The sequence below is a fragment of the Bos mutus genome, chromosome 3, assembly GCF_027580195.1.
Source record: "Bos mutus isolate GX-2022 chromosome 3, NWIPB_WYAK_1.1, whole genome shotgun sequence".
NCBI classification, from domain to species: Eukaryota; Metazoa; Chordata; class Mammalia; order Artiodactyla; family Bovidae; genus Bos; species Bos mutus.
Window position 1 is genome coordinate 28167270 of NC_091619.1, and position 25243 is coordinate 28192512.

General features: G+C 38.8%; 2 protein-coding genes and 1 long non-coding RNA gene across 9 annotated transcripts in view; 2 read left to right on the plus strand and 1 right to left on the minus strand.

Moving 5' to 3' along the window:
• PHTF1 (putative homeodomain transcription factor 1) overlaps positions 1–8317 on the plus strand; it is an 80188-nt gene extending 71871 nt beyond the window's left edge. For 2 of the 4 annotated variants that reach the window (XM_070367463.1, XM_070367462.1), the window contains 2 exons: positions 693–818; positions 6665–8317. In XM_070367463.1, the coding sequence (XP_070223564.1) occupies positions 693–818; positions 6665–6697 (159 nt within the window). In that variant the 3' untranslated portion in view covers positions 6698–8317. The other 2 variants (XR_011463629.1, XM_005887099.2) reach the window with 2 other exon arrangements.
• A 146-nt stretch (positions 8318–8463) lies between these two features.
• Positions 8464–25243, minus strand: part of MAGI3 (membrane associated guanylate kinase, WW and PDZ domain containing 3) — a 262766-nt gene continuing 245986 nt past the window's right edge. For 2 of the 4 annotated variants that reach the window (XM_005887098.2, XM_070367459.1), the window contains exons 17-22: positions 21752–21854; positions 20888–21014; positions 19806–19949; positions 12860–12998; positions 11992–12082; positions 11244–11379 (exon numbers count right to left, since the gene is read on the minus strand). In XM_005887098.2, coding sequence (XP_005887160.2) covers positions 12033–12082; positions 12860–12998; positions 19806–19949; positions 20888–21014; positions 21752–21854 — 563 coding nt within the window. In that variant the 3' untranslated portion in view covers positions 11244–11379; positions 11992–12032. Of the gene's footprint in view, positions 11380–11991; positions 12083–12859; positions 12999–19805; positions 19950–20887; positions 21015–21751; positions 21855–25243 lie in introns of all 4 variants that reach the window. The other 2 variants (XM_005887097.3, XM_070367458.1) reach the window with 1 other exon arrangement.
• LOC106700664 (uncharacterized) lies at positions 10977–12681 on the plus strand. The gene is made up of 3 exons (XR_001351324.2): positions 10977–11115; positions 11203–11310; positions 12047–12681. It is a non-coding gene; the product is annotated as an uncharacterized lncRNA (long non-coding RNA).

Sequence of the window (25243 nt, forward strand, 5' to 3'; positions counted from 1 at the left end):
TGTGATGCATTTTTATTACCATTTAATTAAATCAACGCTGCACTTCTTGGAGAGGACCTTTGTAACAGATAAATGCTGTGTAGATTCAAAATACGGACTTGATAGTTGGGGTTAATGACTCTATGAGAAAAGTTTCCCAGCTTATTACCCAAGTTCTAATCATTGCTGTTGTCTGTCACATTTGAAAATTACATTAGAAAATCACAAATTGCATCTTGCTTGAATCCACCTTTAAAAACATAGCTAGTGGAACACTAGGTGAGAGCCCATTCCAGGCGTTTATTTATTTACATTATTATTTTTAAATTTTTAAATTATTATTTTAAATTGATGTATAGCTGATTTACAGTGTTTCACATGTACAGCAAAGTGATTCAGTTATATACACACATATGTTCTTTTTCTGATTCTTCTCTGTTATAGGTTATTGCAAGATATTGAATATAGTTCCCAGTGCTATACAGCAGGTCCTTATTGTTTATCCATTTTATATGCAGTCCTCTGTGTCTGTTGATTCCAAATTTATCCTCCCCCTCCTCCCCCTCATTACAGGTTTTTTGAAGGTAGTTATTGAACATCAGGAAAGAGGTCTTAAGCAGTCATCCTCACCCAAGACTCAAAAACCAGTCTGATAATCACTGATAGCTATTGTGAAACCATGTATTTCATCTCAGTTCTTTTATGTTTTTTAGGAGCTGGACACACCATTTAGACTCTATGGACTGACGATGAACCCCTTAATCTACAATATCACACGAGTTGTTATCCTTTCTGCAGTCTCGGGTGTTATAAGTGATCTTCTAGGATTTAATATAAGAGTAAGTGAGATTACCACTCTGTAGCATCTGCCTTATTAGTCTTAAAACTTGCTAGTATGTATAATAATCTTTAACCTTCCCAGTGTGCATGTGCATGAGAGAGAGAAAGGGAGAGCTAGTGGGGGAAGGTGGGATGGAGGGAGAGAGTGGCTGGCATGGAAATGATTCTTCAGGTAGAGAAATGAGCATTTGAAATAGACATTCAGCTTAGAGTTTCTCATTTTATACAGCACAATAGACTGTGCTCTTGAATGGAACAAAAAGTCAAGTTTGAATCTCATGTCAGTCTAATAGCATGGGCTGGGGTGGCCTCTGAGCTAGGGAAATGTACAGAGGCAGAATGAAGGAAAATCAGAAACCCCCGTGAGCTGCAGTGTATCAGTTTTGATCCTGGAAATTTTTAATGTTTTTTTCTCTACGATGTTCTATGGTTGCTATTGCCAGAGTTGATATTTTTTATTATGTAAATAGTTCTTGGTTTACATGTAAGTGTACCTATCAACCCCACCTATCAACCCCAACTAACTGATTTTGGTGATTTTCTTTTCTTAGCTGTGGAAAATTAAGTCATAAGCTGAGTCATGTGCCTGGACTCTCTCCCCTTGCTGGCATCAGTGCTTACCCCATTAAGGAAAGAGATGACTGCAAAACCATGAGACACGCACCTGCTTGTTCATACGCAGAGGTGCCCTCAGCTCTCCTAATCTAATGAATCGTGTTTTCAGAGGAACAGAGCCTTTTCCAACTGGGCGTGCATGCCAAAAACCTGTATTTTCATGGTTTTCAAATAGTATGAATAGTCAGGAGACTGAAGACTGTTGTGTTATAGTAACTTAAGGACAACTTTTTAAGTTAGGAAATTTATTCTGGGCATTTCAATGCTGTGACACTTATATTTACTGGAAATACTCTTTTGGGTAGATGCCCAAAGCATGAAGCAAAATCCTATATTGGAAATACACAAATTCAGTACTTTTCTATTACAGTCTATAGAATTGGATATTTCATTTCTCTAGCAAAGAGAGATCAAGTTTAAATTTTAACTATTTTAGGTTGAACCTGAATAAAAGAACTTTATTGGAGAATTTCAGTTTCTAGGCTTTTTTGTTGTTGAAAGAAAAAATAACCTTTAAACTGTGATTTTTCTGTGAAACTATGGAGAAATTTTCAATTGGTTTATAATTTTGAAGTTAACCCTAATAACTGTATAGTTGTTGGTGAAACAGTCATGCGTATAATATAGCATGTAATTCAGCATAAGACATTTTTCTGTGCACACGTGTCCGTGTTCACCAGACAGTATGTCTTCCATTTGGAATCATCTGAGCTATGTTTCCCATCACAGTACTAAGTGAAGTGTTCGGTTTGTTGTCCAACTCAATGAATGTATTTAATTCATTACATTACTGTACCCTCAGTACAGTCTCTGGTCTTCAGTGTCTATACTGAGCCAAGCTGTGCCATCGATGATATTGGGTTCTCTTATCCGCATCCCCTGTCACACTTACATACACATACATATGTTAATGAAAACGAATAATCTCCATGTAATTCCTGCTCATTAAGTTACCCACTTTGAAGAATCTCTTGAGGCAAATAGAAAGCACACAGATCTTAATGATAAGATTTTGTGAATGTTTGAATGGGAATAATTAAGAAACTTTATTATTACATGTGAAGTATGTACATGCAAAATCAGTGTATCATTTATACATACCCTTTTATGGCAGGAAGATTTTTGAGGTTTAAAGATGAATTTCTCGAGTCCAGGGATTGAGTTCAGACCTTTCTGGATTTATATCCTTGGCTCTGCTACATATTAGCTTCATAGTCCAAGGCAAGTTACTTAACATTTTTGCACCTCAATTTCCTCACCTGTGTAATGGGGATAATAGCTACCTAATAGGGTTGTTAAGGTCAAACGAGGTTATCATGTAAGGTACTTAGCATAAAGTACTTAACCCTTGGTAAATCCACAATAAACATTTGTAATTACTATTTAAAACCCTTTAAAAATCTTTTGCTGACAGATTTCCTAACTGTGAAGATAGAAACATAGAGGGCAAGATAACTGAACTAGAAGTGATTGCCAAAATTTTGCAGCCATTCTAAATACTGCGTGAGAGTTACAAATTTTTTTTTTTTTTTAATAAGTAAAACCCCTTTATAGTGATTTACCTTTGGAAGGAACTGATCTGTAAAGGCACTTCAGTGTTTTGACAGGTGACTCATAGAAATCATGAGTAAGAACAATTATCTCGAAGCCAGGATTGAGCAGCTCCATGCAGATTTCAGGTGAAGAAAGTAGATGCCTTTTTTCTCCTACAAAAACACTGTTCTATTTTTATTTGAATTTTTTACACATTGAATTCTTTAGCTTAAATGCAGTATTTAAAATTGTTTACTCCAGTGAGTTGTTTCATTTATGGTTTTGATGGTTTATAATTGGTTTAAGTGATTTTTCAGGTGGGTAATTTTTTCTGTATGTGTACTTGCTCATGTCAGAACCTTGAAAATCACTTTTTTATCTGCACTGGGCCCTCATGGTGGCACGCAGGCTCTTCACTGCAGTGCTCCGGCTTCCTCTGGTTGCGGTGTGTGGTTTTCCCCAGTTGCCGCTTGCAGGCTGTCTCGCTGTGGCACGTGGTCTCTAGAGCACGTGGGTTCAGTAGTTTCAGTGCGAGGGCTTAGTTGCCCCATGGCAGTTGGGATCTTAGGTTCCCTGACCAGGGATCAAAACCACATCCCGTACATTGGAAGGTGGATTCTCAACCGCTGGACCACCAGGGAAGTCCTGGGAATCATTTTTGATTCTCGCCTTTCTCATACCTCACATCCAGTCACCAAGTCTTTGAATAATTATCTTTTAGATGTTTTTCTAATCAGTCCATTCTTTTCCATCCCCATTTTTACCACCCCCATCTAAGTTAATATCTTCTGTTTTTGAACAGGATTCTGCTTTTCTGCTCTGAAATATACATGGCATCCCTCTTTCCCATACCCACCTATTCATCTCAAAAACTCATGTGTATTCTTTGAAATGCTAGTCTCATCATTTAGAATCTACCAATGGTTTAGTATTTCTTTGAAGGTAAAAATCTGAAATCTTTTTAGCAAGGTATATAGGCCTTCCTTGTTGAGAAATATTTTTGAATCTTTATGTTTGAAAGATTTTTGCTGGGCATAAAATTCCAGTTTTAGGACTGTTGTTACTCTGCTGCCTCCTGAGTTGCATTGCTTCTGACAAGAAGTCTGTTGTCATTCTCATCTTTGTTCCTCTGTGTATAATGTCTCTTTTTTATAAACTCTGGCCACTTTTAAGGTTTTTATCTTTTTCATTGAATTTGTGCTGTTATAATGTGTATTGCTGTAGTTTGGGTGTGTGCGTGTGCTTGGGATTTGTTGCACTTACTGGGCCTCTTGATTTATAGTTTTCATAAAATTTGGGAAATGTTTAGCTGTTGTTTTAGAAAAATTTATTTTTTAATTGGTGGAAAATTGCTTTACAATTTTATGTTGGTTTCTGCTATATAACAGTGTGAATCAGTCATATATGTATATCCCTTCCCTCCTGAGCCTCCCTTCCCTCCCCCTACCCCTCCAGGTCATCACAGAACACCAGGCTGGGTTGCTGTGTTATTAAAATGTTTCTGCACCCCATTCTCCCACCCGCTTCTGAGATTCCACCTCACAGATGTGTCAGGCTGCTTGAGGTTGTCCTGCAGCTTACCGATGCTCTATACAATGTCCCAGTTTCCTGTCTTCAATTTTGGGTAGTTTCTGTTGCTGTGCCTTCAATAATCTCATTTTGCTGTTAATCCTACATGGTGTATTTTGTCTGCAGAAGTCTGATACTGCTCTTTTGTTTTTATATCTTTTATGTCTGTCTTTAACATGCTCTTTCTTTTCTCTACATTGCTTTCATAACATTTATAATAGAAATAGTAAATAAGAACATTAAAACAGCTATCATCTATGTCATTCTGTGGTTTTTTAAAATTGATTTATTTTTCTTCTCATTTTGGGTCATTTTCCTGCTTCTTTACATGCCTTAGTAATTTCTTATTGGATGTGAATTTTACATTGTTGGGTGTTGGGGTTTTGTGTGTGTGCCTCCTTTATTCTTGAGCTTTGTTTTAGAATATAGTTAAATTATTCAAATAGTTTGATCATTTTAAGGCTTGCTTTTAAGCTTTTGTTAGGAAGGCCAGAGCAGCCTTAAACCTGGTGCTACTTTTTTCCACAACTGATGCAATATTTTTCTGAGCACTCTACATGATGCCCTCTTCATGATGGGGTTTTCTCAGTTTGACTGTAGGAACATGAACTATTCCCAGCTCAAGAATTTTTGGCCTGATTCTTTTTGGTGGTCCTTCCCTGTTGAGTATGTCCTTGTGCTGATGCATACTCACCTGAACACTTGAACTCGCAGCACATTTTTTTGAGCTCTCTCCTCTCTATGCAGCTGTCTTTTCTCTGGTACTCTGCCTGCTAATTCTAGCTGTTCTGCTGCTGCTAAGTCGCTTCAGTCATGTCCGACTCTGTGTGACCCCATACACGGAAGCCCACCAGGCTCCCCCATCCCTGGGGTTCTCCAGGCAAGAACACTGGAGTGGGTTGCCATTTCCTTCTCCAATGCGTGAACGTGAAAAGTGAAAGTGAAGTCGCTCAGTTGTGTCTGACCCTCAGTGACCCCATGGACTGCAGCCATCCCCAGAATGCAGGAGAGTACCTGATTCCATAATAGGTATATAATGTAAATGTGTAGAATGAATAGACTTCAAGTAATTTACCATTTATGCAGTTTTTGTTTTTTTTCTGTTAGGATGGAAGAGTTGTACTCTTTGTGCTTCATTTATTCCTGTATGGTAATTTCTAGAAACTTGGACTTTTGATCCACCAAAAGGAGTAATACTTTAGGATTTATCTGTTACTGAGAAATTAAACCGAGATGTAAAAACAGAACTAGATTATGCCATTCATACATTTGATTGAAAGTCATAACCATAGATGGATAAGAAAAATACCTGTTCACTTACTTTTATAATTTGTTGTTTTGGGAAAGAGTCTGTCTCTTAAAATTGCCATGGAGGTATAACTTCAAACTTCCTAAATATGTACATTATGCTTCATGTATAATAAAACCACTTTGAAAAGTTGAATAACCAACTACTTTCTTAATTGGGGTATGGTTTTCTTGATTTTCAGAGACAAGTAGAAAAATTCTAAATACCAGAATGTCCTACAAAGTAAAGGTTATGGGCAGGTCTGTTTTTGGTTCATTGTATCTATAGGTAGGGCTTACAGGTGGTGCTACTGGCAAAGAACCCACCTGCCAATGCAGGAGACATAAGAGATGTTGGTTTGATCCCTGGGTCAGGAAAATCCCCTGGAGGAGGGCATAGAAACCCACTCCAGTCTTCTTGTCTGGAAAATTCCATGGACAGAGGAGCTTGGTGGACTACAGTCTGTAGGGTCACAAAAGGTTGGTCACAACTAAAATGACTAAGCATGCGTCTAGAGGTCAGCGAACCTGTGCACTCTACAAACAACTCTCTTTCAAATTAATAAAATTCATTTTAGAAATGTTTTAGATGTACACACTCTGTAATGGGGCAAATGGGTCTAACTCTCCAAATACAGTGTATGACTTGGGATTATCAGGAAGTAAATTCATTATTAAGAAGTAAACTCCAGGAGATGGTGAGGGGCAGGGAGGCTTGGCGTGCTGCAGTCCACAGGGTCAGAGTCAGACACGACTGAACAACAAAATTCGTTAAACTTAATCTCGTCTATACAGGTATTGACTAGTTTGGTCATTTAAAGTAATCCTTTGCTTCTTGCAGTTATTGGTGTGCATCTTGAATAATGAAGTTTGAATTTCACAAATGTGCAATAATTCCATACCTTTCCTGCAGTACATCCTGAGCCTATAAGCTGTAATAAGGTATTACTCAAGGTAACAATTACTGTTTTATATTAAGGACAAAATAAGCCTCGACTTGTGTTTTCACTAATAGTTCACTTGGCTTTAATACAAACATTGTATAATAGACAAATACCCACAAGATTCTTTGGAAAAATATAGGTTCAGGCTAAATTAAAGCACTTGGCTATGTTTTTGTGTTTTAATGTATATATGAGAAAGGTTGAGTTCTTTAGCAGATAAATTCTACTCTTCATAAGCCTTCATACTCCTCTCTTACACTTAAGGTTCTGCTTGCACAGAAACATTGAAAACATATCCAAGTTAGTGAATATCTTAAAACTAATTCAGTTAACTGAAGCAAAGATTATAGAGTTGATGTCATAATTATGCTGTGCTTTAAACCAGTCATTGTATTGCTGATAAACCTTAATAGCATGAAAAATAAAGAGCTGCCTAAATAAGTAAATCTGTTATTGTTTAAAAGTACAAGCAGTTCTCAGCATTGGAGCATGCCAGGATGATGTGAGAAGTTGCTCTGATGAATCCTTCATGCCAGACTGAATCGTCACGTTTTGTGACTGAAGTCTGTTCACACCAGCGTTCCTAGTTCTTGGCGCTCACTCTGGACCAGACTTCAGCCTAAGCACATCTCTGTGGAGGTCAGTAGTTAAGACTGTCACACAGTTTAATTTGGGTATTCCTTGCTTTCTTAAAACCCCATTCTCTTTGAATGTTGGATGCAGTAATCATGAAACTCTTCATTAGTCCATGTTGAAAAGCATTTGACTTTTTCTACATGAAAACATCTGACTATTTAAAAAGGAAATGATCAAGATGTGCTCATGTAGAAATAAGAAAAATCACATGCTTTTCTATTTCAGAAGTCTTGGACACAGGAGTTGACTCTGTGCAGAGGCTACTTGGTCCCAAAAATTTGATGTGAGTTAGAAGACAACAATATTACAGGCTGTTACTGATTTCTCTAGGAAGACAATGTGATGCATCCCAGAACATTTTTGCTGTTGTGGTCAGTTCACTAAAACAACAAAATGATTTTGGTGCCACTCTGTGGGCTTCGCTAAGACACACATCTCCATGATGGAGCTTGGAAGCCAGAGGTTTAGGGTTTATTTTCAATATGAGTTGATGTAATGGTAGGTTCAGGAATTATTTTTCTCAAGAGTATTCAGTTAACCATGGTCTTAAACTAGGTTTCAGGCATTATTCATATCAAGAATTTCAGTGAAGTCAAGACAAAACACTTCACTGTATAAGTAAGTACAACCTGTAGTAAACAAAATGATTTAAAAAATACTGTGAAATGCCACACAACCTGATGAAACAGCATTTGTGGGAACTGGACTTACATTGCTATATCCATTAGAAATGTCTAATAATTTCTAGTAACATAAGTACTTTTCTCTCCCTGACAGTGTAAGAAAGGATTGGGGGCAGGCTAACAAATTATTTACACAAAACTACAATGAAAGGTATGAAGGAGGTATAATGATATTCAAGTCAAACTAATTTTAAACTTTAAATGTATTTAGAGATAAAAGTATAACTATACAGGTAAAGTCATCACTGTAAGAGTCTGCCTGATTGTAGGACTTTGAATGTTTGTTACTCACAAGGATAAAAATCTGAGGACTCAGACCATGATGAGAATTAGCGCCACAAGCAGAAAAACAGTAAAAAGAAATGCAAGTCATGAACTGATTTTTGTTTTTTTAATATCTATATAAAAAATAACGAGCGATTTACAGATCTTTCTCTAATCAGAACCTCAAGTGTATATATAAAGGTACTGTACAATATATAAACATTTACAACCAGTACATCCATATTTTGCTTAGCATTCCAAGGCCACATTGCTAAGTCAGTACAGAATCAGTACAGTGACCGGTTACTTAGAGAGGAAAGAGCCACATCAAACTGACAACAGATGACGTCAAAGTTATGTCACAGTTAACAATAAAAATAGGATTTTTATCACTAATTGTGGACTATAGGGAAAATAAATCATTTCTGTGGTACTAAATTCTTAGCATTATCAAGCCTTCTAATTTGTCTCTATTCAAGTAATTACAATAGGTAGGTAAATATAGTTCTGGATGAAAAGGGGGTTTCAAAAAAATCTCACTCTGGGAAGAATGTCTTATCTACAGGGGCTTCGGTTGTTATATTAAAGAATTTCCCAGTCAGATTCTGAGAGGGAAGGACCTGAACATGATGTGTTTCACAATAACAAGATGAACCGAGGGTGACAGAACAACAGCGTTCAAATACTCCAGAAAATGGTTTTATTCTGAGAATGTTCCTTTATTTATAGATGCTACCGAATGCTAGTTTTGGGGGCTGAAAAACCCAGATCTGTTTTATGGAGCTAAAAACTGTTAACCACCTTCCAGTAAGCATCTTTAGTTAGACCTTAAAAAAGAATTCTGAAAATTTGTACACGCTAAGCAGATGTTTACTGTCCTGTTTTTAAATAAGTTAATATAGCTAGAAATTAAATACGATCTCGTAATGTCTACCACCACGTCTGTCCTCCGTTGCTGAGCTAGTCTCAGGTAAGTTCTGCTTCTACACACCTGCTACCAGATGGTCCTTCATCTGGCAACAGACTGTGAAACTGGTTTTGTGATTTAAGTCTCTCTTCAAATATATAGTATGTATTAATGACTAAATGACTTAGCATTAATAGTTCAATCAAAATATCCAGAAACACAAATTTAGATTTCAGAAATTTCAAATAGCAATAAGTGATATTTCCACATGCCCCTTGGTGGTGTCATAATAAAGTAACAAATAGAAGGGTGAACTGAGATGGTTGATCAATTAGGGTTGGATGACACAGTTCATCTGTAACATCTTTAACAGTTATTTAAATGCCTTACCCAGCCGAATTACAATAAACAAAATCGTAAGAAAGTCAGTATTTGACTACATTTTTTTTTTTCTTTCCAGTAGTGATATTTGGGAGTTTTATTTTTAAACGGGGACATCATCAGTAGCTGTTAGGAAAGGTAACTGCCATCTTTAATAATGAGTTAACAATCTCTTCTGCAAGGGCTCAAATATTTCTGTCTGTAAACATGCAACATGCTATTGAGAATATCAACTTCCGAGCCAAGCCTACTTTTTTCATTACTGTGGAAATAGCTGAGTGAGAAGGATAAAGTAGACATGATACAGTAGATAACTTGGCACAAATATAAAATGAGTTGTAACCACATTATGAATGTCAACATGTCATTTGTTCAGACACTCATGAGGACGAGCTGGGTGTCCTGAGCAGGGCGTGTCCGATGAGCACTGGGATTCAGCTCCTCCTCAGCGCAAAGGGGGACAGTGGGCTCTTAGCAATCCTACAGGCCCTTCATGCAGCCTAGGTAACCTGATGCTCAAATTAAAATGTCCTTATATGTGCTTCAGAATTTTCGGAAAAAAAGATTTTGGTGGGGGTGGGGGGAAATGCTGCTTTTTTCTAAGAAAAGATTGCAACTTGTTTTTCTTTGTTTTACACTAAAGGTCACAGCCGCTTCTCAGCCACCCCAGTGGCGCCTGCGGCTCGGCTTGCACTTGGTACCTTCCAGGGCCCTGGAGTTATTGGTATTTTCTTAGCGGGAGAACCACTTTCAGGTTTGAACCCTCCGCTCTCTTTGTTTTTGTCAGCCACCTCAAGTTCTTTTCTTTTGTGATCTTCCGTTTTGCTTAAAGCCATTCTTTCGTCAGGTTCCTGCTTTAGCTGCTTCTCTGATATTCTGACATTTTCTCCTGTTTTATCTTTACTAGAACTCATCTGTCCGGAGGTTGCTTTCTTGCCTCTTTCATTTTCTGGTATTGCCCTACTAGTAACGTTGTTAGTCTTTTTGGATGGAAGAGACCTTTCATCCACTCGCTTGCTTTTTTTCTCTGGAGACCTGGTTCTGTTTTTTCCAGGCTGACTCAGATTTGTGTCTCTCCCGAAAACACCTGATCTTTCTTTTGCATCTGAGATCTGCTCAGCATTGTCGCTAGCATGGCCCCCTGCTCTTCGACTCGCATTTGACTGGTCTTTGCTGCCTTCGGTTTTTTGCTGCTTCTTTGGGCTTGAAGACCGTCCCCTGCTTTTTCCACAATGATCCTGTCCAGAAGCTGTCCCAGCGCCGAGCTGACTGCTTTTATTCTCGCCTTTCCTGGGGCTGAGCGAGCGATCTCTGGGTCTTCTTTTGGGGTCATTTTTTAGAGGACTGGGAATCTTTCCTGCATGTTCTTCCAGATGTTGACTGGCTGACTTCTTGGGACTAGCAGACCTGCCTCTTGGTGTGATCCCGTTTTCTGCTTTCAAGAGATTTTTCTTATCACCATGCCCATGACTGTTAGGTGGGTCCCTTTTATTCACATTTTTATGAAGAAGAGACTTATGTTTTATATCAGACTGATTTTCATTTAAAGTGCTTTTCTTTTCAGGCACAGTGTCCTTTAATTCTTCTGCCTTTTCACATATCTGAACTCTCATCAATGATTCTTCAGTTACTGGCACATGAGACTCTTCAAATATGGAAGCAGAGTGCGAAGGTAGGTGACATGGTGACTGTTCATCATAAATCACATTGGGAGATGGAGGGTTATTAGTGTCCCAGTCACCTAAAAAAGTGATTTTGAGAAGAACATTATTACATTTTAGAACTATAATAGGAACAATTAAGTTTTGAACTTTGATATCCATTTGAATTTTACTGACTGTTTAAACAGACTGAGTATTTTATAAAGTTCATGTATATCTCTATATAAATGGCAGATGTATACAGACAACTGTACTTGTACATGAAAGGTAGGCTGTTTCTTTTATATATATATATAAAGTAAGAGCATTCGTTTTTCTAATTACTTTTCATAAGTACAATAATATATGATGTGTAAATTCTTTATAAGTAGTAAAAGCCCAATAAAAAGCTTAAAAGAAATAACTAATAAAATTGGACCAAATTATCTGGTCCAAGCAGCTTACTAATTTAGCTATTATTGATGGATATAGCTTAAAGATTTGCCAAAATCCACTAATAAAGGAAACCAAACTATGGTAACCAGAATGGAGTTCATGGGCATTTGTAAATAATTCTCTTGCATTAAGCTGTTAAATTTAATGTCAAAAGGAAACTGAAAAGTGCAGAAGATAGAAGTAGATGTATTTAATAGCATCATTTTTAATTAAAAAAAAAAAAAGAAGGAAGTGATTTACAAGACATGCAAATTTACCAAATCTTTTTAAGGAAAGACCAAGAAAAGCCCTGAAAGCCTTAATGTTGCTCAGGTTTCACGTAGGAGCACAGACCGGAAGGAGCCAAACCTGAAGAAGGAAGAGAAAAAGCCTAGGACTGTGTAAAAAAATACATCACAGCGCAGTTAGCAAAGATGTCACCGGGGACGTATGATTTACAAGCAGATGATGGAAGGTAATACAGTCAGAGAATTACAGCCTGGAAGGGGACTACAGGAGATGATGTCTGCACTTAACCCACAAGCTCTACGGGGAGGAAGGAAGCTGGAGGGGACGAGGACCAGTGGGGTGGTACTGTAAGCCAGTGCGCTCAGCTGGAAAAGGGTGGTTTCTAATACTGTGATACTTCAGAAACACACAGTGAACCCAGGGAAATGGTCCCAGGTCCAACTCTTTGTCTCCAGGTACCGCTATAGGTAACTTGTTTTTGACAAATGACCAGAAAAGCCTAAGGTTCTTACTCTGTTCCTTAAGAAAGAAACTCATCTTACTATAAGGAAAAAAGTAACATTTGAAGAGATTTTAAATGTTTTTCATGACATTAAAATCCTTTGCCTCTCATTCTTATTTTCTCCAGGCACATTTCTCTGCAAAAGCAACTATATTTTCTGTTGAAAGCAGCTTAACATATATCCTGTTGTAATAAAAGTCCTGTATGAAGTCACTTATTTTGTAATATTATAATTTATAGTAACTATGCTATGTAACTAACTTTAGATGGTTCTTGTGGTTACCTCTGAATTAGCTATTAATAGTAAAATATCTGTCCCTTCCAAATAGTTTTTTTTTCCTTCTGCTGCCCCCTCCCTGACACCCTCTCATATACAGGCAAGCTACTTTACTTACCATGGTCAGGTATCAAGCCAGTTCCTGGCCTCAACAGAAGAAGAACTTTATTTCCACCAGCCTGAATGAGCTCAATTGCTCTAGTATGCGTGATGCCTTGTGTGGGTTCCCCATTGATTTCAACAATCTGGTCACCAACCTAGGCAGGAAATATTCACAGAAACAACAAATGAAATGATACATCCTTCTTCACTCCTGTTCTGTCATCCCTGCTGCTGCTGCTAAGTTGCTTCAGTCGTGTCCGACCCCGTGCGACCGCATAGATGGCAGCCCACCAGGCTCCCCCGTCCCTGGGATTCTCCAGGCAAGAACACTGGAGTGGGTTGCCATTTCCTTCTCCAACGCATGAAAGTGAAAAGTGAAAGTGAAGTCGCTCAGTCATCTCCAACTCTTAGCGACCCCATGGACTGCAGCCCACCAGGCTCCTCCGTCCATGGGATTTTCCAGGCAAGAGTACTGGAGTGGGGTGCCATCGCCTTCTCCATCTGTCATCCCTAGAGCCACCCAACTCTGCTGAAGCGCTCTCATTTGTGAAATATTTAACTTGTGCACGGTGCTGTAATGCTAGAGTTGAGGAGTTGGACAGGTGGTAGCAACAGGAAGAGACAATGTCTGGTTTTATTTACAAAATGAAAGTTTATATGCCTAGTAAGCAGGATCTGGGCATCTTGAAACCAAGAATCAAATTCCAAGTTTTCAACCAAAGCTTAAGTGGTGGGAGAGGTGAAGATCTGACCCACATGGTCCCACAGAGCTACCTCTGATTAATCTGCCTGTGAAGGTCCAACTTTAGCTGAAGATCCTAAAACCTAGGAAGGTGGCTTCTCATCTTGGAAGCCTCTCCCGGCCTCCAGGGAGAACTGCCCACTCCTTCCTTTGTGTTGCCACTACACTCTGTACACATATGAGGCATTACATAAATGACACGTTTCTAGATATTAAAACTAAGAAAATTCAGCTTGGAGAAATTCATCCTACTATGAATACTTGTTTAAAACCAATTGCTGGCTTACACTAAATGCCTTCTGTGTACAATGATTTCCCTAGAAAACAAAAGCTCAGATCAGCATAAAATGCCTCCAGTACCATTGCTATTTACTAGAAATGTCTGTAGTTATTTGAAAAGGAAAAGTACAAATGACTGAAGTCTAACTTTTTCAAAGGACCCGCTTAAAGACAATGATGGTAATGATTTTAAAATACAGTCGATTTTAAACTTATTTCAAGGTGACAAGCAACTGAAGGGTACTGGTCTCAAAACAGAAAATTTGAACAATGGACAATTACTGAAATTCCAAAAAGCAATTCAAATATTTGCAAGAGCTGACTAAAACAATGCAGAAATAACAGAAGAGGAGGCAGTGATTAAATAACAAAGGTGGGTAGGACAGCTCTGTATCCACAGCTGGGGCAGAGCACAGTGGCTTAGAAGCTGGGTTTTGGAGGCATTATAATGTCTGTGGTTCACTTCTGGCTCTACCTCGTCCTAGCAGAGTGGTCTCATGTTCCTGTTAGGTGGAGATAACATTTGTACCTCCCTCCCTCCTGGGGTTTTGGGGAGGATTTAATGAGATAAAAGCATGGTTATACAACAAGCACAAATGTTAATTTTCAAGTGATCTATTTTTTGGTAAAAAAAAAAAAAAAAAAATTTAAAGTGTATTAGGATGAGAAAGATTTAACTGTAGACTGCAGCCCATTCTATACAATGCAAAAAATTTTCAAATAAGACTATAGAGTAGTTTTATTGCAATTTATTAAAAAAAAAGCGATAAATGGAAGATCTCACAAGACAGATGGATTTAACATACAAAGTAGAAAAAAATCCAAAAAAAAAGCCAGCCAAAGAAAGATGATAATAAGCATAACAGGATGAAGAAAAGTAATAAACATAATTCATAAAATTCTTATATCCAGAATAGGTATATAAGTGAAAAAGTCAGTGCCCAGATTTCCTTTAATAAGTGATTAGAGAAAAGTCATTTTCATGAGGAAACACAGATGATGAATTAGCACCAGATAATTAGGGAAATAATTCCTCTGATAATTAGGGAAATGAAAATTAAAAGTAGATACTATTTGGTGCATGGTTTGGGTACATCTTGTAAAAACATGACTGAGGTTATAATTAGTTTCAATTATATTCTTTGGGTTAAATTCTCTGTCCAAACCTGCATATTCCTTATTGTTTCAACATAAGTAAACTGCTATAAAACTTGTAATTGAACAGCTTTGCCACCAGATGTCATCTGTGTTTAAATTAGGGTAACGGAGAGGAGGCCCTCACAAGGGGGAAAGTTCTAAACTGGACTATACAAAGCTAAGGATAGAAAAATCACATCTTTGGGAGGGAAATGTAACCATTCTTATAAGTTTGTTACTTAAGAGTGAAGTAAGCCAGAAGGAAAAACACCAATACAGTATACTAACACATATATATGGAATTTAGAAAGATGGTAACAATAACCCTGTGTACGAGACAGCAAAAGAGACACTGATGTATAGAACAGTCTTATGGACTCTGTGGGAGAGGGAGAGGGTGGGAAGATTTGGGAGAATGGCATTGAAACATGTAAAATATCATGTAAGAAACGAGTTGCCAGTCCAGGTTCGATGCACGATACTGGATGCTTGGGGCTAGTGCACTGGGACGACCTAGAGGGAGGGTATGGGGAGGGAGGAGGGAGGAGGGTTCAGGATGGGGAACACAGGTATACCTGTGGCGGATTCATTTTGATATTTGGCAAAACTAATACAATTATGTAAAGTTTAAAAATAAAATTTAAAAAAATTTTAACATGATAAGAATATAAAAAGTGAGGAATACACCTGTTGATAAAAAAATTCAAGGTCAGGTTTTTGTCCTATTGAAAAATAGAACTGTGGGGGATACAGGAGAGGAGAAGAGAGAAATGAAGAGAGGAAAAAATTAGGATAGGAAAAAAAAGTGTTCTTTAAAAAGCCACTTTAAGACAGTCTTGCAATTTTTAAAACATCCACTAAAATGTATTAAAATGACAAAATATTTTTAACAGATTGCTTACCTTATCTTGCAACCCATTAAGAAACTGTATGCCTCCCAAAGAAATTGAGTCCAGCGACATGAGCCGTGGCCTGACACCAAGGCCCACAGACCCGGCTGAGTGACAGCAGGCCTGGGTCCCCTGTGGCTGTGACTTAGTCTCCCTGAGCCTCAGTTTTAATCTCTGCAAGTGGGGGTAATGCCACCTACCTCACAGTTTCTGTGAGACTAAAACTAATACAAGTGAAAACATGTGGTCTGGAAGATAACAGTATCTAAATCTGTTTCTGTTCTATGTTAAATATTTCCATCTATTCCCTAATATGAACTTTTCCCATTCGGTTATTTCTCATTCCCTTAGCCCAGAACCTTTTTTATTCTCTCTAAATCTTAATAAGGTTTAAGGACCAGCTGAAGACTCACAAAATTTACAGATCCTCTCAACATCTTTCCATCTGTATCAAGAGTTAACAGTTTCTTGCTTTAGGGAATTACACTATTAAACTTTATGAAGGAACAAGCAAACAGTGTAAGGCCTATCTACCCAGTGAAAGGTCCTGGGAGTTAAATAGTAAAGAAATTCTCTCATTATCTAGAAATATAAACTGCATTCTATGCTTTCAGTAAAGATGTCTGGCGCGTCTACTATCAGTGTTTAAGGCACTGCCTCAGGTGCTGAAGATACTGGAATAATAGGTACAGGATACAAAGCACAGTGTCAGCCTAACAGAAACGATGCAGGGGAAGAGGTGAGAGGCCAGAGCGGAAGGCAGGCAGGATGCCCAGGTGGCTCCACGCGCCAGTGTCAGCTGGAGGTAAACGCACATCCTTTGGGGAAGTGGTCACCCAAGTAAGCTGTCCTTTACAACAAAGCTCCTGTCATCCTTACACCAAGTCAAGATTTTGATAATTTAGTAGCCAGAAAAATAATTCTCTGCAAAGCTGACCTATTAGAGTTCAGAATAAACCCAGGCATAGCAGTAATAGCTTGTTTTCTTTTGTTTTCAAATTTCAGAGCTTTTTATATTAAAGCTGACTTAATCGCAGAATTCTAAAGCTTCTGTTCATTATAAAGAATAACATGTTTTAGAAGTAGACTTTGAATCCTTGAAGGCCTCCTTGCTTGCCTTTTATTTAGTGAGATTGGTGTATCTGAGTTGAAACCAATATTTCAATTATATCCTAGTTTTTGGCTTAATTGAATTGTGATATAATATACAATGTATATATAATATACAATTTAATAACAAATATATAATAATTTAAACAACTAAATGCTTATTTTTAAAAAGGCAGGGAGTTGAGAAAAATGATGAAGAAAACCAGAAACAAACATGCCATCCCCATAAACAGTGCCTCAATCTGCTGTTACTAAAACTTGAAAGAAGTTTGCTTGGGCCACGTATTTCACATGTAGATCTACATTTTGCAGGTTAGGAAACTGAGGTTCAGAGATGTTACCCAACTATGCACAGCTGTAAGGTGGCAGAACTAGAGTTTGATCCTTGTCCTGTCTGATTTCCAAACCATGTTCTCCCCACTTTATTAAACTGTCTCTATAGGAAAGTGAGATGCTAGGGCTTCCCCAGTAGCTAAGATGGTAAAGCATCTGCTTGCAATGCAGGTGACCCAGTTTTGATTCCTGGGTCGGAAAGCTCCCCTGAAGAAGGAAATGGCAACCCACTCCAGTATTCTTGCCTGGAGAATTCCATGGACAGAAGGGCCTGGTGGGCTATTAGTCCACAGAGTTGCAAAGAGTCAGACACAACTGAGTGACTAACACACAGAAGAAAGTGAACTGCGTTGAGCCAGCAGCTCAGCTTTGGCCACACTAAGACTCTGGCCATCAGCCCTCTCATTGCCATCAACACCCTCCAAGCTCTGCTTCTGCTGCTCTGCATTCTCACTCTCCTAGTCTTTTCTACCTTCTCTAGTTCACTAATGACAGGCCTTATACAGAGTCCTGCCCCAGCCCACAACTCTCCAAATCCTCTCCTATAGTGAACTCACCCATGGAAAAGGTGTCAGTCATCACTTCTGTCTGGGAAACGACAACCTGGAACTTTACCTCTTGTCCTAATTGCCAGGTAAATATTTACACCTGCATAACCGGCTGGTCCTTCAACATGACTACAGCTTAGTACATTATCAGTCTCTCTCCCACTGGCCTCCCTGATGGTTTTCTTACAGTGCAGACAGGGTGAAGCCTCTAAGCCATCCTTGACTCTTTCTTTTCCTTCATCCTTCACTCGTGTAATACTTGTCTGTCATCTAAACTGGGCTTTTCTTCATTAACAGTTGATCCCACAAGCATCATTTAACTTCTATCCAAAGTATTGGGTCAGCCAAAAAGTTTGCTTGTGTTTTGCTGTGAGATGTTACGGAAAAACCAGAACATTCTGGCCAACGCAGTATTACCATCCAAGCTACATGCCCACCAGCACGACTGGACGCCTAAACGTAGCTAAGCTATCCCCTCGTCCTTCCGACACTCCCAGAGACCGATTTTATCAGTGTATTGCTCTGAAAGGAACTCTGGTGTTAAAAACCTGTGACTTTCCAGTGTCTTGGGCCTACATATTGGTGACTAATCTACTTCATATTCCCATTTTCTTCTACTGCCCTGTGTATATTCTAAATAGCCTCTCGGTAAACTTGACCACTTGCAGTCCCCTGTATACGACGTGTACTTCCTTCCTTTTGCTAATTTCTTCAGCCTGGAATGTTTTCTTACTCTCTCCCTATTAAAATCCTCTCAAACTGTCCAATGCCACCTATTGTATGAAATTTTCTCTACTTGTACTCACCTTTCTTTGAACTAACAAAAGTCTAGTCCTTTAGAGAAAGGATGGTATCTTGTTTGGGGGGATTACTCTTCCTCCTAACTCACTGAGTAGCATATATAAATTCTTGGGTAAAGCAGACACTTAATACATGTTTATAAAATGAGTCCTGGGAGTGGAGCAGTGATATGGATAATGAACACTCCAACCACCCAGAAGACTTTTCTGATTGTTATTAGAATATACCATCTAATAATCTGCAAGGGAGGGTCATTTGCCTTTCTAGTTAGCTTACTTAGTTTAAAAAGAAAAAGGAAAATAAAAATTCCTCTTTTCCTGATGCCTACCAGTAGTAGGAGGAGGAAGTCCAAAGCTCTCTTGAAGTCACAGAAGGCTTTTAACACAAGAGTTCCCCTCAAGAGCAATACACTGATAAAATCAGTCTCTGGGTGTATAAAGATGGATGAGGCAATAGGTAGGGGGAAGGTTGTCCAGATTTAAAAATTTTTACTTATAACCTATCTGAATACCAGTGAATTAACTGTTTCTTTAAAAATTGAGGCCAGCAAATAGCTTCAACGTAAGATTCCTCTAAGTAACAACCGGAGAGGGAAGGAAGTATCTTTTTGCAGATCCATTAAACAATCCATCCTGAAATGTCATGAACAAAGGTACAGTGTTTCAGAGAGTCCTACAAATGATGACAAGGTCAGGAGAGTCATGCCCATCAATTTTTGGCTACATCTAGAAGTAGCTAAGAGAGAAAGAAAAAATCCTGGGACTCTTGTTTCTTGGAAGAAGTAGATGATTCTTTTCATCCTGGATTTCCCAGGATGAAAGTATACTTTATTTATTAATCCCTTTGCCCATGAATGTTGACTATGTAAGTAAAATTTATTTTTTCTTACTAAAGTCAAGCTGGTGCAACCAGCCTAACTGCAGTAGAGAAGAGCACCCTGCAAAGAGGAAATGAAATCATGACAAGCATCTGCCTTTCAGGTTTTAATGATGGAAAGACTTGCTTCATAGACTCAAGAGGTTTCTGCATTCCTTTTAATCAACTATTTTCAGAAGTTTCCAGTCTGGAAACTGGGTTGCAGTTTCCAGACTGGAAAAGGATTGCAGACAGAAGCCTACTCACGTGAATTCTGCCGTCTTTGATGGCAGGACCGTCCTCAGCAAGACGAAGGATGAACAGCCCCATGTTGTACTCCTTCCCACCCCTGAGGCTGAATCCAAAGCCCCGGGGGCCCCGCTCCAGCTCCACTGGGTAACAACCGAGGCCCTAGAGAGAGAAGTGTAAGAAAAACAAGTTGCATGGACTGCTTTATTTACAGTATGAAGAAGGACTACTTTTATGGCTGGAAGAAATGATTTATCCTCTGAATATGCATTTTTATTTAAAAAAATTGAAGTATAGTTAATGTATGATGTTAGTTTCAAGTGCACAGTAAAGCAATTCAGTTATGCATACACACACATATGTAAAACTCTTCTTTTTCAGGTTCCTTTCCATTGCAGGTTATCACATTGAGTGTAGTTCCCTGTGCTACACAGTAGGTCCCCGTTTACCTATTTTACATGTAATAGCATGTATATGTTACCTTAAACTCCAAATTTATCCCCCACTCTCTGCCCCGCTATTTTCTATGTCTGTTTTCTATGTTTCTGGGTCTATTTTTGCTTTGAAAATAAGTTCATTTGTATCTTTTTTGATTCCACATATAAGTGATCCCATATGATATCAATATGCATTTTTGTATTATAAAGAAGGGATGTAAATTGGTTGAAGGGCTACTTGATTTCTATAAATACAGCCTACATAAATTTGAAGGTTACATGTTTTCTCGACTAGTTGGTCAATATACAACAGAACAGAAAACAGAATTTTGGAAAGTGTTTCCTTTAAGTATCTTTTGACTAATTTCCCTGAAAAAAGAAAACAACACAAAAAAACCCCCAATCCTACTTTGATAGCTAAAACACTGCTATTTCTCGGTACTTAACCAAGGGTTCAAATTTCTCCAATAGAAAGTAAACTTCTCTTTCTCTCTTTGCTTTCTCTCATGGACACTAACAGAATGCCAAACACAAAGTAAGTCCTTAGGAATGATCAAATCTGGGAACAAATTCATCTGAACTGATCTTCAATTAAAATTCATCAGTGTCAGTGACTCAGCCACAGAAAAGACCAATCTGCATCTGGGGGGAAATCTCTGGTACCTGATTGTGCCGACCGCCGACGACCGAAATTGTCGCGGTGTCAGGCTGTGCAAGGTGCTTGTGGTCAGACCACGAGTGTCTGTAGGAAATGGAGACATCTTTTCCAATTTCACCTTCTGTGGCACTTCTACAGGAGAGAGAAATCAAGTCATTCTAAGAACTGAGAAAAAGAAAAACAGCCTAAATGTAAAGGTAGATCAATTTCCTTTCCTTTAAGAGCTGAACCTTACCATTCTCCCTCTGACAAACTGCTATAAAGGCAGACTGTCTGAAGCAGAGATGCCAGGCAAAAACTGGCCATTAACTGTAGCATGGCTTAAAGTCTACCAACACCTCCATGCTGGGTTTTTTTGTTTGTTGTAAGAGTGTCTTAGCACATTTTACATCAAGGAAAACTGCACTCAAGTCACTGAACTGGAGGGCAGATAAGCTGACCTTGTCACAGTGAAAAATGGCTCTCCTGCAGCACCAATGCCCGTGAAGATGCTGAATTTCTGGAAATTTAGTTTTTGTTTCATGGATAATATATTCAACAAAAGAAAAAAATTATGCACAACTTCTGCTCAGGTAAGTCTGAGAAGACAGTAATCCATGTGGGTCTAGGCTTCTCTTCCAAAACTGGAAGGACCAAGGGCAGCAGAGTAGGGGCTAATCCCCACTTGTCAGCAGAATGGATGGTTACCCTGCACCCTGGGCCAAGGCTGGGAAGAGGGAGGAAGGGACAGAGGGATTGGAGGATGGAGGTCTCGTCTGGACCTTACTGGCTGGCCTCTGCATAACTGTGTGGAGATGGGGGTGGGTGGGCAGGTAATGAAAAGTGGGGAGACAGAGAAAAAAACCAAAACCTGAGAAGAGCAGCCCTACCTGTCCCCAGGTATGTGGTTGGCCTGTGACTGTCCCATAGGCCTGTGCTGCAGGGCTGGGCTTTGCCTGGCGGAGTTTGTTCCTGATGGTGGACCAAGATGCTCTGTTCAAAGGCAAAAATGAGAGAAATAAAAATTTGTACATAAAAATGTGGAGGCTGAGAAGATCTATGAAAGTGAGCCAATAACAAGTCCCCAACGGTAGGGACTGTTGTCTGCAACTGAAATGTTATGTCTTTTCCCCTGTGGCTTCTGATGGATGTTTATGTTTGGAGAAAACAGGAATCATTCTTACTGCACCCACTCTCCCTCTTGCACCATTGTTTTGGTCGCCTTTCCACCCAACATGGAAACAGAAGTGAACACAGTCCATCATTATTATTGAGAGGATGGAGCTCTAGGAACTTGTCTTGTAAACCAATTTATGGGTTTCCCAGGCACACTGCTCATAACTGGTAAACTGCCCTAGGTGACAAAGACAGGTTTAAGAATGCGGGAACACAGAGGCCAGTCTGGAAACCACACACATATCCTTAACCTGCACCTTCAATATGGCAGTAGTCATTTCACCTGACTCTAGTGTCAGACACAAACTTAGACAATCATCCTGAGTGTTGACAAATGTTTATAAAGATTTTACTAATTCTGTTTTCTCAGAGCACAAACGAAAAAAAGAAACATTTGTTTCTGTATCCTCCTCAACAGCTCCAGAACTCCTGTTGTTCTTTGACAGATTTCATAACTAAGTTAAGTAGCTGCTTGCATCTCGAATTAGATGCCAATTCATGGGAGATGACAGTTAAAAGACACTCCTCAGGTTGTTCAACTTGCATTTTTAAAGCTGAAACTTTCTAATGTTTTATCACACCAAAATTTCAATTCATGAACTATTTAAAGTATCAAAGAGAGAGAAAAAGACTTCCCTGGTGGCACAGTGGGTAAGAATCCGCCTCCCAATGCAGGGGACAAGGGTTTGATCCCTGGTCTGAGATGCCGCGGGGCAGCTGAGCCCCTTGTACCACTACTACTGAAGCCTGTGCACCCAGGAGCCTGTGCTCTTCAACAAGGGAAGAGCAATGAGAAGCCCAGGCACCGCAACGAGAGAGTAGCTCCTGCTTGCAGCAACTAGAGAAGGCCTGCACAACACAATGAAGACTCAGTGCAGTCAAAAGTGACACATTTTTAAAAGAGAGAGAACACAGATTAATGATTAAGACCATGAACTTCAGAGCAAGACTGAGGGGGTTTAAGCCAGATCCCATCATTTGCTAGCTGTGTGTTTCTGAACACATAACTTCTCTGTGCTTCTAATCATCTCATCTATAAAAAGGAATTACAGCTACCTCATAGGGTTATTAAGTTACTATATGCTAGAACAGTGCCTGGTATATTACTATAAAAAATGCTTCTATTAAAATGATTATGGCTATCATCATAATCATCAAAATGATGTGGGCTATATTTCTCTCAAGATGTACACTCTGAAATACTGACCTAACTTGAGCAAAAATGTCCCATGTAGGGGCCATTTTTAGGTTAGAGTATGTAGAAACTGATAAAATCTGAATCTCAGAATATAATGAAGGCAGAAAGGCTGACGTGAAAGACACGGAATATGAATGGTTAGTAAGCAGTTTCTATGGAGAAAACGGGCTTCAGGGTCACTAAGTGCACTGCTCTTTTATGGCCTGGATTAAGTTGTTTCTCGTCAAAGTTCTTGGGACTGAAAACACAGATAAATAATTTATTCTTATTTAAGAACTTCTTGTAACTGAAAGCATTCTGAAAACACAGGCCAGAGTATAAACAGTGGTGGGAGGACAGTGATGGTATCTGGCTAAGCTGTGGCAGCCCCGGAGGCTTTCTGATGCTCCGACTCTGCCTGCTGGGCTTGTGTGTCTACGTGGGTTTCAACACCATGTACCAGATGTACAGGTGGAGGCCCAACTTTGCAGAACTCATCCAGAGGGTTGTCTTTCCTCTTTAAAGTGAAATGATCCAGGAAGGGAGAATGGAGCATGAATTCTTTTAATTTTAAATTTTGGCAGGGGTGTGACCTGGAAACTTGTCTGTTGTGCGTTTATTCACTATCATGAATTTAATTTCCCTAATTACCTTAACAAATTACTTACACTGGCCTCCTTAACCCCCAGTCTCATCTTTATTCTGCCTCCTGGACTCCAGGCCCGGCACAGACACTGAAACACGCCACGGCCTTGCTTAGGAACCTAGGGCAACTTTTTATTGCTCCTGAGGTACTATCCAAATTTGTCACCTGGCACTCCTGGCATCACCTGTTCAAAAATGTCATGTCCTCTGTGAAATCTTACCTGGCTCCCTATGCCCAGTTTTCATAGCGGTTACCTCATTATGTCAGAGTTGGGTTAAATACCTGTCTCCTCTGCGAGACTGTGGACTCCTTGACTGCAGGAATCACCCCTCATTCACATTCCTGTGTCCATTATAAAGTCCAGAAGTCCTTTCACCCTTTGCTTACTGGGTATGTCAATTTCTAGTTACCTGTCTCTAAACTTGAGTAGTCATTATAGAGTTGAATTCTGTCATTGTAACTTCATGGCTACTATCGAGGCAATAGAATCTGCTGGGAAATATTACATCTATCAACGAGATGACTGAAAGATAACTGTACCTTTGTATTAATTAGTCCAACTTAGATAATTTTTTGGCTTCACTATCTTGGCTAGAGGAATGGGTATGTAACTTCAGAGCAGGACAGTATAAATAAGCTGATCAATTTCAAATTTTCCTCTACCTTCTCCTGAGGATAAGAGACGTCACTGCTAGGCAAAAAGCACCACAAATTGATGCTTATTCTTACAGTTACATGTTGTTTTTTGCTACCCCCTTCAAGGTTAAATAAACTTTCATTAGTATTTCTTTTAATTTTTAGTCCTTCAAACCATCCTATATAACATCTCCAATTTATGTGTAAAAGACATTCTACTTCTCAAAGTTAAATATTTATTCCACGGTATCAAACAGGCCTATGTTTTCTCTGAATTTTATCTGAAAATTCTTCAAATAGTAAAGCAATGGGTTAAGTACATCTTTACCTCAATGAGAAACTTTTTCTAGAGTTTCTACATGTACCTACTTAAGAAGAAGTGTATTCAGAGGGCTTCTCAGGTGGATAAACACAAAATTCCACAGTTAAAACTATAGCAACAAACATAATATATTGGCAACCATTTTACCAAGAATAAATAAGAACCTTATGAGAGAAGGTTCTTATGTGTATATATATATGTGTGTGTGTATAGAAGAACCTTATGAGAGGTTCTTATATGTATGTGTGTATATATACACAAAATTCTTAAAAATTATATATTAAAATTATATATATATAATATACATATAGATAATAATAAACCAGCAGAATAGGATAGAGAGCATGATTAAAGAGGAAGTTAACATACAGAAGAGATGGCTCCACAAATCAATGAGGAAGTACTACTATCTAATAGCTGGCACT